The 15,966-nt window shown below is 41.1% G+C and overlaps 1 protein-coding gene across 8 annotated transcripts in view; it reads right to left on the bottom strand.

Annotated features, from left to right (window-relative positions):
- The window catches only part of TUB (TUB bipartite transcription factor), a 146,616-nt gene that overhangs the window by 18,523 nt on the left and 112,127 nt on the right, over positions 1 to 15,966 (bottom strand). For 5 of the 8 annotated variants that reach the window (XM_010413828.4, XM_019283772.3, XM_010413901.4 and 2 more), the window contains 5 exons: positions 7,968 to 8,135; positions 3,632 to 3,703; positions 2,616 to 2,737; positions 1,647 to 1,838; positions 958 to 1,070 (listed from right to left, as the gene is read on the bottom strand). In XM_010413828.4, coding sequence (XP_010412130.1) covers positions 958 to 1,070; positions 1,647 to 1,838; positions 2,616 to 2,737; positions 3,632 to 3,703; positions 7,968 to 8,135 — 667 coding nt within the window. The remainder of the gene's footprint in view (positions 1 to 957; positions 1,071 to 1,646; positions 1,839 to 2,615; positions 2,738 to 3,631; positions 3,704 to 7,967; positions 8,136 to 15,966) is intronic. The other 3 variants (XM_010413975.4, XM_010414049.4, XM_010389889.4) reach the window with 1 other exon arrangement.

Genomic DNA, 15,966 nt, shown 5'->3' with positions numbered 1-15,966 from the left:
GCTGCCCCAGACAGCTATCCTTTACTGTACTGTGGTCCCAGAGGAAAGGCAAATATTGAGTACAGAGAGTTGTTATTTCTAATCCCAGCTACATGGCAATTCCTGGATGCAAGGCCAAACTGACAAAAATGTAAAGGTACAGTACAGAAGTGTATATTAAAGGTCCCTTATCATTATGCTGGAGACTTCTGATAACACCTTGCAAACTAGGAAATTCAAGAAAGCTGTAAGGAAACACTCGGGTGGGGTTATTTTGTTTGTCTGCTTGGTTTTTAAAATGCACTTACACTCTACAAAACCATCTGCTCTCTTGCCTGACTACTAAACTCTGTCAGAATATAGAGAGTGACTTTTATAAAGCCATAACCGAGCTCAGTCTTTCCTATTGCAATGGAAAGGAGTGCAAAATACAACACAGGCACAGGTGATCTGAACATACACCCAAAGGCTCCACGGAGAGATCAACAGCTGTAGGGTGTCTGTACGGCTGTACAGACCGGCTGTACGATGTGGGGACAAGCAGAAAAGGAGCACATGGTTCTGAAGTCATTCCACTACCTGTAAATAACTAACTTGGATCCTAAGAAAGAGGCAAAACCAAAGGGATTTGCAGACTGCGTAACAGTGCGTTCCAAAGTATTTATATCAATAGAGGCTAGACACAATGTACACATGCACTTCTGAAAATCCCATTAAGATAAGTTGTGCTGGTACACCCTTGAGAATCTGGCCTTTGAGCACTTAAGAATTTCAGTTCTGCTGACTTTTAATAAAATGTGATCCTTCAAGTACTCCAGACATTTTGAAAACAGGCCTTGGATACTGGTGATCTTTAAGACCACGATCACATGATGTAGTCAGGCCTCTAATTAAGAAGACATAGTGGCTTACAGGCTTCTTAATATTGAATAAACTTTACATTACATAAAGAAAATTCTTAGACTTATCAGTGTTTACCTCAGTTTTCCAATAAAACTCTCTCCACCCCGAGACAGGTCAGTTGGGTCTATAGAGATGAGGTAATTAGAGGTTTTACTCTTCTTTCGTTTCCTTCCAGCCAACAGAAACACCTAAGCAATGCAAAAAACCATATTCTAGAATGCTAAAGGGGTTAGCACACACCACTTCCTGCTTTGATAGAAGGCAACCATAAGCAATTTTTCTGTCTTCAAGCATCACTGGCAAAGTAACAGAAGATCTCCTGGGATTTAGCAAAACCAGGAAAAAAAAAAAACTGGTAAGGGAAAATGATTTCTCAACCACTCATTCCATTATTTATGGTTTAAATAATTAAATCTGATCTATTTTGTTAAATGTTTCATTCTAACTCGCTCTGGCTCTTCCAGCTGAATTGAAAGTAGATGCTTTTCAGGCCACAGAATGCAGAGAGCCCCAACTGCTGACAGTCACATAAAGGTGCCATGCATGGATTATTTAAGGCCAAAGATTAAACAGATGAAGAAAGGCACTGGAAGAAAGTGATACTGTTGTTTGGCTTTGGGAAGACTGTATGGTAAATCTAGTGAAAGCAAAAATATATTTAAAATACAACATTACATTTTCTTTGTAAGACTCCTTCAGATCTTTTTTATTTTTTTTTTTAATATTCAGATGCAACTGGTATGCCATTCAAGTTATTTTATGACCTTTTTACCATGCTCCCTTTCCAAGTGGAGGTAATAAGTAGGGTACATCCCTCGGTCCATTCCCTTCTTGTCTCTTGTGATCCTGCACTTGACAGTGACCCCCTGTGGAGCAGGTCTGACAGCAAACTCCTCCAGGTCATCCACATCTATGAGAGGCTCATTTGTGGAAGGACTGGGGGCTGAGGCCACTTCCTAAAACAATAAGCAAAATTCAGGGGTTTTAACTTCAATTTACGAGGTTATAAGCAAAAAGAAACGGCATTTGATAGAAGCTGCACTTTAAAAAGAAATCAAACCAAAGGACGTATTTCCTTGCTGATGCTCCGTGTACAGACCCACGTGGCAGAGCAGAACAGGGGGGCTGCACAGACAGAAGGCTGTACAGTGGTTACAGAGCAAACCCTGGCTCACACCTTCCCATCTCACCACACTCTTGTCAGAAAGCCATACTCAAGGACAGGGATGGCCTTTGATGAAAGGAAGAAATGGGATAGGAAGCAAGAGTTTAAGCTCCAGAGAGATCTAACAAAGATGAGAAGTCAGTGCAGTATACAAAAGTGGGGCACCATCAACTCGTTTAGCAAGACCTTGTGATTTAGAATATTTGAACCAGCCAAAGTCTTATTTTATGTTCAGATAGTAGCAGAGAGAACAGGGTGGGAAAATACCCAGAAAAAGTCAGTGGAAACAAAGATCATTCTGAGCACCTGCAAGAGGTAGAAAGGTAAATATCTACTGTTTACCTTTCTCTTGATTCAAGTTCAGACAGTATTTGCCATTCTTTTCCCCAAGTCATTATGTTCATTGCCTGCTCTTGCGAAGCCTGAGAGCTAGCACAGTAAATCACCTTGGAGATACTCCAGTGCATATTAAAAACAGAACAAGAAAGCCAGGCCTGTCCTGAGTGCACCCTGAAATCATGCAGTACATAGCAGGTTGCACACCCCTTCTTCAGAACTCTGCCCCTACCTTATTGGATTTCTTGCTCGTGGCAGAACCAGGCCGGGTGTTACTGTTTAACTGTGAAGAACTGGAGCTGTCTTCATCCTCCTCATCTTCTTCCTCATCAAAGTTCATGCTACTTGAAATGCCTGAGGAGAAAGCAGCACACTCATATGAAACACTGATAGATTAAAGCTGTCCATAGTTGCTGTAGAACATCACTGATCAGACTGCTGCACCCTTAGGCTCACAGGTGAGTGAGGGGGTGTGCGAGAGTGGCTCATTGTGTGAGGCAGTGCATGAATACATGGGTGACACAGCATCTGTCCTGAGAAGCCAAAACATTCAAGTAAAAGAGAAAGGAAACATCATGGTTTCCACTTCACAGAGAGGATGAAGTTACCCACTGATACAGGAGCAAATAACTAAATTCAGATCATCTTCACCCAATCAAGTACCTCAAACACAACACAAAATCATAAACCTGAAATTGGAGCTGAGAGGACAACGTAGCAGAGCCACTTGGAAACCATCACACTTAAAATACGAGCCCTTTTACAGCACACTTTTAGCTGTTCCTATGTGATCTGCTGAAGAGCACATCTTAGACCAAGAAGAAACATTCACATCAAGGAAATGTTCTCATGCATCTTTATTTCATGTAAAGAATAGTATCAGCCCAGGCCAATGGAACTGCCTTACAGCACTTGAAAATTTGACTTTACAGGAATTCAAAACCTCAGCCATTTCAAAGGGAAACACAACTTTGAACATCAAATAGGTCTTAGCAGCAAAAAGCATCAATGGTGGGACATTTGCCAGGCCTAGTTTTTCAAAGAGCATCATGCAGATGAAGCCACCCCATATCTAAGTTCAAGCTCTCTAAGTTCCACATATTATAGGCTATATTTTATCCTTTAAAAAAACCCAAAAAACATCACTTGGTCCAGAATTCCCATTATGGTCCAATGTAGAAGGATAAATGAAATGCAGCTTTCCAGAGCCAAGCAGCATGGGCATAATTAACTTCTCGCTGTACTTACCAGGAACATGATCCAGGGCGACAAGACTGGATTGGGAGGTGGAAGAGGACCAGGATGTATTTGCATGGGGATCTGGGAAAGGAAAAAATCCAAGGGTTTGATTCTGCAAACCCTTAACTGAGTGAACAAGAGTAACCTGGCAAGAGGACTCCACACAGGGCTAAAGGCTTATGGGATGGGGCCACAACGCTGCTGCTTGCATTCACAATTTCTGCACTGCACAATCAAATTCACCCTCTACCTGCTTATACCTGCTGTGATCTTCCCTCTTAATAAAGGGAAAAAGCCCTGGATCACAGAGCTGAAGTTTCGGGAAACATCATTCACACTGAGCAGTTGTGCCACAAACACTTCTGTGCGTGATGCGCCCTGCATGGTAGAGTTTGGGCCTACTTCTAGATTCAAACAAAATAAAACCCCTCCAACTTGATTGACATAAGTGAAACACACAGATTCTGCACAATATTGAGTCAGTAACATTAAAAGAAGTATTCAAATTCATATTCAGATGGCCTAAATTCTACCTCAATCCCTGTGCCTACTGTGTCCTCATCATCAAAAGATGAAATCAGGCTCTCTAAACTGTTTTTCTGGGAGCTCCAGGGATATTCATAAAGATTTTATTGTAGTTTAGTCTGTTGGAATATCAGCTTGGTCTGTAACAAGCAGACCCCCAAACCAAACTGATGCACAGAAATATAAACAGCAGATACAGACTCAGTAATGGTTTTCTTCAGTTCAAATTTTGGAACAGATAAAAAAACGACAGCAAAAAAAAGGCATTAAAATACTTTTTTCTGTCATTGCTGCTTCAAATAACTTCAGTGCATATCCCTTTAGAATACCCAGATGCACATTGGATAGTGAAACACCACCAGAGTAGTAAGAGTGAGGGTATAAAAGCAAACCAGGAGCATAAGCAATGCTTGCATTCCGTTCAGCTGCCCTGTGAAAGGTCTCATTATCCACTTCTTCAGCTCCCCCAGTGCTGACATACACCACAGAGCACAACAGCAAAACCTTTCAATAGGATCTGATTATGCAAGGGAGGCCTGAGTTCACAGGTCAACAGATATTTTCAAAGCCTGTAGAATTCATTCATTAATAATCCCACACTCATTAATCACAAGCATTATTTCTTAATAAGGACAACCATGTTCTAGGCTCTATGCATGGGTAATAGACACAGTCCATCTCCTCAGCTGGCAGCTGCACAATAAGGCCATAATTCACATCCACAGAGGGAACTGGTTTATTTCCACACCTGTGCTCACGCTTTCCCCACCAGTACTTTACTGGTGAAAGTTCTGTGCCAGCCTTAGAAAAGTGTGCGTTCATGGCCTGCGGGGAAAAATGCTTCAGGGAGCTCCTGTTTTGGTTTTGAATCCAAAATGAAATCAATCCCTTCCCTAAATCTCAAAACTTCAGGTGGCAAAGAAGAACTAAGACCCAATTGCTCATTCCATGTCCTCTACAGAGACATATTGGAAACTGGTAAGTGTGAGGACTACATGTTAGTTATTCAGTGTTAAAACTTATGGAAGTCTGACTCTGTCCTAGTGACTCATTTTGCAGGGAGAAACTCTAAAGATTAACACTTTGGAAATCAAAAGGACGAATATTTCCTTCAGGAGGCAAATTATTCTAGGATGGCAATTTCTAACAGATGGAGAAATCAAATAAAGCATTTGGCATTTTCTTGCAAGTGGCATATTCTTTTCACACTCAGTAGCCTATAACCTCTTGTCTTGTAACAGATCTTGACTCACTGGGGAAGCAGAGACGCGTGCTAAGAGAAGTTTCTCTCCACCATGTTAGTGCCAAAGATCAGAACAGGCACGAACCAGTTATCCAACTGTATTCAGCTTCTCCCATGAGACCAGTTAGCATTTCATAGAATCATAGAATATGCTGGGTTGGAAGGGACCCTTCAGGATCATGAAGTCCAACTCCTGGCCGGGCACAGGACACCCCAAGAGTCACACCATGTGTCCCAGAGTACTGTCCAAATGCTTCTTGAATTCTGCCAGGCTTGGTGCTGCGACCACTGCCCTGGGGAGCCTCTTCCAGTGCCAATCACCCTCTGGTGAGGAACCTTTTTCTAATATCCAACCTAAAGCTCTCCTGACTCAGCTTCAGGCCATTCCTGGGTCCTGTCATTAGTCACCACAGAGGAGAGATCAGTGCCTGCCCCTTCTCTTGCCCTCATGAGGATTTTGAAGACCACAATGAGGTCTCCCCTCAGTCTCCTCCAGGCTGAACAGACCAAGTGCCCTCAGCCACTCCCCATACAGCTTCCCTCAAGGCCCTTCACCATCCTCATGGCCTCCTTTGAACAATTTCTAATAGTTTAATGTCTTTTCTATATTGTGGCACCCAAAGCTGCCCCCAGCACTCGAGGTGAGGCCGCCCCAGCGCAGAGCAGAGCAGGACAATCCCCTCCCTTGCCTGGCTGGTGATGCTGTGCCTGATGCCCCCAGGACATGGCTGTCCCTCCGGGCTGCCAGGGCACTGCTGCCTCATATTCAGCTTGCCATGGACCAGGGCCCCCCGGTCCCTTTCTGCAGTGCCTTCTCTCTGTGTTCCTGTCCTTTTGCTCCCATTCCATGCAAGGAAAGGCCTGATGAGAGACAGCAACTTTAAACACTTTTCAGGTGACATGCCAGTGAGGACATGCCACAAGCAGTGAAGTGGCAGTGGGAATCCACATGAAGAGCTTTATCTCTGCATAAAGTGTCACATGAATAGTGGGGTATTCAAAATTTTCTAACAAGCCTCCTCTGCTGGTATCAAGCAGCAAACCATACACACGTAGTAAAAATAATTTACAGAGATGCTGCTGGCATTGTCTCAATACTTGTCTTTGTGTCTCACCCAGCATAGCTCGGCTGTTAACAAAAATGAATAAACCTCAGTATTCCCATTTAAATAAAAGTGTCCCCCTCACTCAACTTGAAACAGACTAGTGGTTCACTCTTAGCAGCATCTGTTCTGATCAGGAGTATACTTAGACCTGGTAAAAAAGGTCATATCATATATTTGAGAGTATACAGAAACAAAGAAAACAAAAAAGTTTTCACTCACTGCTTCTATTAAAAATAAATACAAATTTGGGGAGAATAAAAATATATGACAACCTGGCAAAAACCCATCAAAACTAGAAGTGTCCCCCCGAGTAAAAATCTGAGTGCTGTGACCTAATTTGAGAAGTCTGTGGGTACTTTTTAAGTCAATCAGCTTCAGTTTAGTAGTGTGCCTAACGATTAAATATTCTGAGCCATGGTCTAAGGCAACACAATCACCACACAGATCAGAACTTGTTAGTCATGCCCAACAGCCCTGCAACTCAAATGCCCAGGAAATAGCACACTTGGAGCAAATCTGCCCATTTCAGTTGGAGCTGCTCACATCTGCAGGGTAACATCCCAGAAAAAAAGAATCTTAGTGAGAACTGCTCAGCAGACAAGAGGCGGTATTTAGGTATGAATAGTCCATTCTACATGAGTCAAGTTTGCACTTACATTTTGCTCTTTATACACAAAGAGTTTATTCTTAAAGCATCAGAGCACTCTTGGCTTGAGCCATCTTTGCTTCAAAAGCTGTACACTGAAGAAGAACAACTCCAAAGCAAATGTCTTCAGAAAACGCTTTGTGAGGGTTTGGGGATATTTTTTTTTCCTTCCTACGGTTAGTGTCTAAGGGGAGATAATGACAGTGCAGGAAGGAAGGGACAGATGCATGAATGTGTACATACACAATCTACCTCCCAAAGCATGCATGCCTCTGGAGAGAAAACCAAACTCCAGAACACTTGAGGACTCTGCGTGGGAAATGCTGCAGAATGCACAGTGGTGTACTTTTCACCTCTGCAACCATGAACACAAACCACGAAAACATGAACACTGTGTAACTGACTGCACCACTAAAATGAATATTCTAGTTTGAACGTTGCTAGTTCGTGCTGGTTTTCAGCCATCAAGTAAGTGATTTCCAGAGTTGTATGTTAGAAAAATGCGAACAGATGGATGTGAGCATTGGCATCTGCCTGGTACTGTAGTAATGGCACTGCACTGCAGATGAGGAAGCCACATGCCCGAGAGCCTGCTGAGCTCTTGTTCCTTAGGACAAGAGAGAACTTCATTGCTTTATATTTTTTTTAAGTTTGGGGTTTTGGGGTTTTTTAGGTAACATAATAGAGCCCAACAGACTCTGAGGAGAAGACACACAGAACTAACAAACTCTGCTTAGGCTAGGGCTGAGAGTGAGAATAGGAAAAGGAGTCAATGTACATCAGGCAAGCAGTGTTCTTCACATGAAGGAAGCTTTAGCTACTTACCTTTTTTCTGCATTGCTGTTCTAAGGTCTTGCTTGCTCTGCTGTTGTTGGCCACTAGCCACTTTCTCTCCATCATCTTCATCATGGCTAGACTGTCCAACAGTGAGAATCTGCACTTGACTTCCTATCTTCTGAACATCATCTTGAAAAGCAGCTGGGCCATCAATCCCTGCCAGACAGCAGCAAAAGCCTTAGTTGTCTTTGTGTCAAGAGGTTACTGAAAAGATGATTGCTCACTCGTAAAAAAAGCAGCTTTTCTAGGAATCAGAGATTGGATGTTCACATTCAACAATATTCCTAGACATAAAAAAGACTAAGCTAGTCTCCAAGGCAAACATTTTACTTCCCAAATTCCCACATACTGCACTAGAGAATCTCCAGGACAGGATCAGGATTTCACTGTTGCACTCCCCAGCCCAAAGCACACCCACCTCCCACACCAGAAACACAGAAAGCTAAGCAGAAAAGAGATATGCTAGAGAGAAATGACAAAGAGAACAGATGAAATTTTCGTAAGGGCACACAGGTGATCCAGAAACAGATGAGCCTGAGTCCCAGGTTATGCCATATCCCCATATAAACACCACTGCTATAATGAAATACTTTAAAGCTTCAAAAACCTGGAAAATTCACAAGTAGATCAGGCAGTTTATCCAACAGCATGTTAAAGAGCCTAAATACACCTTCTGAGTTAGGATACTGCCATACAGTTAATACATCAGAGCAAAACTATAAGGAAGATATTGCATATTCCCCGGAACCTCCAGCCTCTTGAGATACTTAAATCCCAGCCAGGCACGGTCCTGAGCAACCTGCTGTGAGCAGGGATGTGGGACTAGGCTGTGCCCAGAGGCACCTCCCAGCCTCAGCCATGCTGTGATCCTGTGGCTCCTGACCACAGCCAGAAAGAAACTATTTACCTCCTTATGGCTGTAAATCACCTCCAAAGAGAGAAAAAGAAAATAAAGTTCACTTCTTACCACAAGAGAACTTCATTTTGTTTGTTCAGGACAGCAAGGTAAAACATCAGATTGCAAATGTGCTTCAGCTCTTAGTTAAGACACAGAGCTGGAATACATTACTAAATCAGCTATACAAAAATGCACTTTTGCATCAACAAAAATGGCAACGTTTTCATGTATAGATATAATAAATAGCATGAGCTGTACCCTGCTGCTGTTGTGAAATTTTTGTTAATAAGCAAGCAACATTGTAGAGAGTTAGCAAGCACTACAAAGAGCTAATTTAGTAAAGGAATTTGGTGATTTTCACACCAAACAGAGCTGAATAAACCCTGTGAGAAGGAGCTTCAGGGACTGGGATATTTTTTGGACTGTGACCTGTAGCAGAAGTCTCCAAGAATACCATTTCATCCTGCTTCACCAGCAGCTGTCAACTTGCATTAAAAGGCAGCTGGATTATATATTTAGCATGCTTAACTGTACTCTGCAATATCTGCTGTCACTGCCACTGCAATACAAAGCATAAATGGAGAAGAGAGTGGTCCACACCCCCAGGAACTGTGCAACCACCCAACGAGATGCAGTCTGATGCTGCAGAGGTGTTAAACTCACAGTTCAAGAGCACAAGGAGTTATCGATTCATCTGCATTACACAGACCCTGGAAATCTCTGCACCAAGGCTGCAAACTCTGATTTACTTGCAGCAAAGCTAACAACAACAACAACAACGACTAATAGCAAATAAATAATCTGTCCTTCCAACCTTGAAGGACTAGATAAAGTGCATGGAAATGGCTCTGTGACCTTGCTAGGATGACAATTGCAGAAGCAGCTCTGCATGATACAGAACAAACAGTACCATTTCCTATGCTGCAGGTACAATATGGCAGTGAAGAGAACAGCCTTTTTCTTAAAATTTATCCTAGGAGAAGCACCTCTGCAAAGGTGCTCTAGAATATACAGGTAGCTGCTCATAAAAATACCTCTGGTATTTTTAACAGCTTTTACAATTTTAACCATTATCATTAAAGTGCCTGCCTAAAGTTAGGTTCTTACCTTAATACTCTGAATTTCAAAAGTGTTAAGCATCCATGAGTTTAACAAATGCCTCACGAATATGATATCTAGCCCCTTATTAAGCATCAGATGATACAAACCTAATTTTGAGAATGCTTTTGGGAAGCAACAAAACACTTTAATTATTCCTCTTCAAAGCAGACATTGATCTGCAGCAAATGAAATGCCTTCGACAGCACTGGAGATTGCACTGAGGCTGCTTTTTTCAGATGCCTGCAGAACATCTGCACTCACATCCCATGCTGTCAGGAACATCGTGTGTTATTAGGAGGCAGGACAAAGGCTACACTGGCAGGTCACAGTTTTAAGAGAAGAAAAATCAATTTCAGTATTCTGAAGAGTGCATCACTGGTAGAGTGTGTTATTAAGCGTTATGAATGGTTCCACTGGTGAGCACATTTAAGGGAATGAAATATGTAGCAAGACAGAGAGGATTAAAAAAAAAAAGAAGAAAAAAAAAAAAAAAAAGAACCTCTGCTGCATTAGAACACTGTAGGTGGTTCATGGCAAATGCAGCACTATTTAACACTTGTGTGTGTGCATAATCTTTGTAGCTATACATGCATGTGTAAAATGGGATTCAATGCAGCCATACATACACATTTTCCTATATCACGAGGTATAAGTGCATCTTTTAAGCCATAGTTCAAAAGTCAGCTTTACCACCACCTACCGAATGTCTGAAAACAATTGAAAACACTTCCAAGCTTGTGTAATCATGATATTCAAGGTGGATCTCTCCCTCTCTTTGCCTCACTGACTCCTTTTCCTCCACTTCCTAGAAGGATGGTTCTCTGTGTAATAAAACAAGCCACTCATCTATTCTGTGCTTAAGGACAGGGTCAAAAGAAGCAAAACATTTGAGTGGGTTGTGCCAAAAAAGAAAGTTTTTATTGCTATGGTCAGCGTTTTTTACAGCGCTTCCCAAAATCAGGTAGGGAAAAGTCTGATAGAGATGGCCTTGAATACCTGCTAAGAAGAAAGGGGAATTTTTGAGAGGCAAATGCAAAGGAGGGCAGAGAGGAAAGAAGAAAATTGGAACAACCCTCAGAACACCAATCCCGTCAGTAAAGGCCTCTGGTGCACTTTGACACGGTCATGTCTCAGATGAAAACCAGAGGTACCAGAAATGAAAACAAAGCAATACTGGGGGAAAATAAAGCATCAATAAATGAGCATTGCTGGCATTTACATCCTATAAACTACGATTCATCAATCTCTGTATTCTCTTAGCACCTAAAATCTTCTAGACAATACTTATAAATAGGCAGCACCAATCTCTTAAAAGCTGGTAATCTAAACCACTGAATGGCAAACGAGATTACGTATCAGGAAAGGAACATAACACAGAAAACAAGTAATTCTGTCCCTGCTTTACAGATGAGGAGCTGCAGGATAGAGAAGTTCTTATTCTCTTTTTATAGAGCATTTAAGGCACAAGTTTGATGCATGAAGCTGGGCATACTGCTCACAGACTAAGAATATGATTAGGCCCTTTGCAGATCAGACCTGGAGACCTGACCAAGGTCGGGCAGGAGGCCACTGGAAGAGAACAGGCATTTTCTGAGCTCAGTTACTGGTCTGACAAAGGAGTCATATCCACGTGGATAACACCCAAGGCTGTGGGTGAAACTGCTATTCAAGACCACTGCAGAGCAGCTCTCCCTCCAGCTGAGGGATGGCAGCACAACCCTTCAAAGAACGGCCCGCTCTGAGGTCAGGGACAGGGAATCTCGGGGAGATCTGACACCAGAACAAACAGTTTCCATCCTGTAGAGAACCTGGCTTAAAGCAAACCCTGCTGTCAATATGTTCTACCCATTTCCCAGTATATTCCTGTTCTCATGGGGGCTGTACATCCACTGATAGGGGTTCAAGCAACTGCAAAATCACACAGGGATTTTTTTAGAGGGAAAGGGAGCAAATAGAAATTTTTTTCGAAAGGACATCTAGAGGTGATTTAGTCCAAACCTCCACCAAAAGAAGGACTGTTGCTGGCACCAGATCAGGACACTAAAAGCAAGTACTTTGAGCACTAAGCTCTATATTTACTTTGATGAAATCTAGAAAACAGTAGCAGGAACTGTACATTCATAAATCTTTATCCTTAGGTCAAAATTACTTCCTCACAATCAAGTTCATGTGTTGCCAAAGCACAGCCTGAAAGGTTTGTCAGATCTAGAAATAACAGGACTTTTCTTGGTGGAAACTCACTTATTGTTCATCCTACCCTTTCTTTTTAGTGCCTAGGGAAGCTGAGATAAATCCGCTTTACGCGAACTTCCCTCCCCCCATCAGAAAGGAAATGCTACAGTGAGAAATGATGCTTCTTACCCAACAACTGCTGCTGCTTTCTGAGCCAGCCAGTGTTAATGTAGCTGCTTGTTACATACGAAAACGGGACAGGATGCATAAATCAAAACAGTCAGACAGGCGTGAAAGAGAGAGAAGAAACACGGAAGAAGCCAACCAAATCAAAACATGGAATAGCCACCCTGTCAGGAAAAGCTCTGTGTGTCAGAGCAGCTTGTCTGCTTCCTGACTCCCAGAAAGTCAGCAGGAAATACCCAACGTACCACTTACGTTTAAGGTACAGCATAAGAGAAAAAATTCTGCGAAAGTATTGTATACTTTGATATTTTAAACACATCCAGGTTCCTGATTTCGCTGACAAAAAAGAAATCTTCATTTATGTTGTCCATGGCAGTTCAGAGTAGGGTTTTCCTAGAATGTACTTACATAGTCTAAGTGCAAGAGTTTTGGGAAGAAAAACCAAACCCAACCAACCACCAAGAACTTTTCCCAGAATGATTCCTGAATTTTCATATCAGATTTCACTTCGTATTAACTCCTGGCTTCATATGCTTTTCTGGGGTTTTAAAGGTTCCATTTTACCTTCCTGATTTGCCCCATTCACTGCACACAGCCAAAAAAAGGCACTTTATCCTGTATATTTATTAACTTCTTTGTAAACCTATCTTAGGGGAAAAACCCCACCAAACAAAAAACCACACACACTATGTACCTGATAAATTTTCATGAATCTCCTTTTTAAAAGAATCACCAAGGTATTTTATAGCTAAAGATGCTCTGGTTTCGTAATACTATGTAGGTTGCATACTTTTCATAGGTTCCTGCTGCAAATATTTTCACTAATTTGCATGATTTTTCTGTTGAACCACCTAGTGATGCTGTACACTGGGTTCACTGCTATCCTTAATCACCCCAATCTGCCACAAATCAAACCAGAATTTGATCCACTATCTGCATAGGAAAAGCATTTTACATATGCATTTGTTACACTTTGAGGGTTTTTTCTTTTTTTTCCAATATTGAATATTATGTCAGGCAATAAACTGTGAGACCAAAGCTTTCAGAAATACCAGTTTAATGAGCTAAGCTACTACAAAATGTCATCAACTTACTGCTGTTCCAGGCTCTGTCCCACAAAAATTATGGTTCTTTTTAAAAATAGGCACAGCACACACTGCATACTGCCATTAAGAAATACCAGTAATAATCACAGATTCAGAAAAAATTGCTGAATACCATGTTACCCATCACAGAATTACAAAGTGCACTGACATGAGCAGTTAGCTACATTCCTTCTCCTATGCCAGTGTAACCTCATTAAACCTGATATTTCTCTCGCGTTTGTCTTTAGCACATTGTTCTGATCACAGCTTCATCACTCTTCAAGCCACTTAAAAAGGCATTACACATCTAAAACCAGAGTGCAGTCATTACACTGCAGCTTCAACAGCTACTCATGTATAATTCAACAATTTTTTTCTCTGAATTAGCTTCTTATTCATAGGATCTGGTCTAAATGTTCGTTTCGCTTAAAAGACAAAGAGCTTGGCTCTGCTTAGAAAGGTAAGGTTTACTATAGCTAAATACCAACAGAAACCTTTAAAATGCGATTTTAGCATGTTAAGTGCACTCACCCCTCAGCATTCATCCTGCTCATTCACAGGACATACAAAGGTTACACTCAGAGTGGAGACAAACCTGAAGCAATTGCAAAGCTAAAAGCAGAACCTAAAATTTCCCAAGATTTGCTCTAATTAACAATGATCTCCCCCCAACAAAATCTCTTGTGCCAAAATACGGCATAAAACCCTTTCCCCTTCAGCAATTTTCATAGTTAGATCTGAAGTTATTAGCAAATCCATTCAATATCATTATAAAATATCTTTTCTTAAAATTCACATTTATTTTAAAAAGTAACTGAAAATTAATACAAGTTCCACTACAGGGTTCTGTTACCACTTGCATTTTCTTCATTCCTAAGTACAAAATTAGCTGTGTCTGTAGTGGATTTATCAGTAAAATCCCTCTGGAATTTTAAAGATGTATTTGGTTTTACTTTTACATCCAATAAAAAAATATTTTGCAGCTTTGATAAGGATGGAAGACTGGAAATCCAGTCAAAATCCTCCCAAGTTTACAACACTGTCAAAGGTAAACCAGATATTATTCCAAGGGTGAAATTATACATGAATGCACAGTTAAACACCAGTTTACATAAACAGTAGGTGAGCTCGATGAGGTGCTATGTGTATGCTCTGAACATACTTTAACTGACTTTTATTTGCTACTAATCATCAACATGAACTTCTGGAGAAGAGATACTCAGCATTTTCTTTAGTATAATTGATGAATAACCCCTCCACTCTCTGAAAACTTGGAACTGATGGGCAAATGCTGAAGGCCAGGGAAGAGCTCCCATAGCGCAGCAGGATGAGCAATAGGAATTGCAGCAGAGGCTGAGGTTTCTGGAGCTGACAATATTAGTTCCCAACACATGGGACAGTGTCAGCACACCAAAGGTCTCAGTCTACACAAAGTGACTTTACTTTTACTGACATAACTTGCTTTTATTAACATAGGCCAATATTTGGCTGCCTGGGGGATTTTTCAGAAGATGAGTAAAATTAGAACGGGCATATGAGAAAAATTCTAGGTGCTACCTGCTGCGGGATAATAAAAAACTGTGCAGCTCAATATCTTCAGTTCTGAACACAGTACAGACACAGGCATGCCAAAAGAGGCATTATATGAGATAAAACAGAGCCTCAGGGCTATGCTGCAACCATGATTTAAGTGTTAGCTCACATAATGCTCCCTTACAGGTTTTCTTTTAAACCAGCAAAAGAATTTGTACTCTTCAGCAAGATGTACTTCAAAATAAAACTGACATTTGTATTTCTATACTGGAATGTCATTACTTTTTACATTAAATGGGGAAACATTTGCTTTCTGTTCATTTATTTTGCCAACTATTTTTACATTCAGTTAATTTTACCTTTGACACACACCATCTTTTCTCAAATATATGAATAGCATTTAGCTCAGGGCCAGGCTCTAAAGCCTGTATAACCTAGAGCTTCCCTTGCAGCCAGAAAAATAACAGAGAGAGAGATGCTGTAGCTTCAGATCTCAAGAATTAAGCTGCAATACGCAAAGGATTTTGCTAAGGTAGGCTCAAGTCCTGCAAAATCCCTATAGATAAGCCCCAATACTTTGACCTCAATAATTAACCTTATTAGTCATTGCTATCTTTAAAGAGACTTGTCAAGGATATACACTACTTTCTCAGTGAAGCAACAGTGGAGAAACTGTTGGACATGCACAAGACAGGAATACAGTACAGTCCAGGCAGGACAGTGGCCTAACTCAAGAACTGTAAATTATTGGAAAGTTATTTCATTTCATTAGTCATTCAGCACCAAATTAAAAGTAACTGTATGTGGTACAGCAGCATCTCTTTTCCTGTGAGTGTACATATATATATATATATATATAATTTAAATACCAGTAAAGTTTCTTGTTACTTCTTCCACCTAGTGTATGTAGCTCAACTTGTAAATCTATTAGTGGCCTAGAAATGTCATTTCTACCTACCTTTTTGTCATTACCAATAGTTCATTTTTTTTGTCTACCTAATCCTACACAAAG

This window comes from Corvus cornix, chromosome 5 (genome assembly GCF_000738735.6).
Source record: "Corvus cornix cornix isolate S_Up_H32 chromosome 5, ASM73873v5, whole genome shotgun sequence".
Lineage (NCBI taxonomy): Eukaryota > Metazoa > Chordata > Aves > Passeriformes > Corvidae > Corvus > Corvus cornix.
The sequence above is the reverse complement of the archived record's forward strand: the minus strand, read 5'-3'. Positions and strand labels throughout refer to the sequence as shown.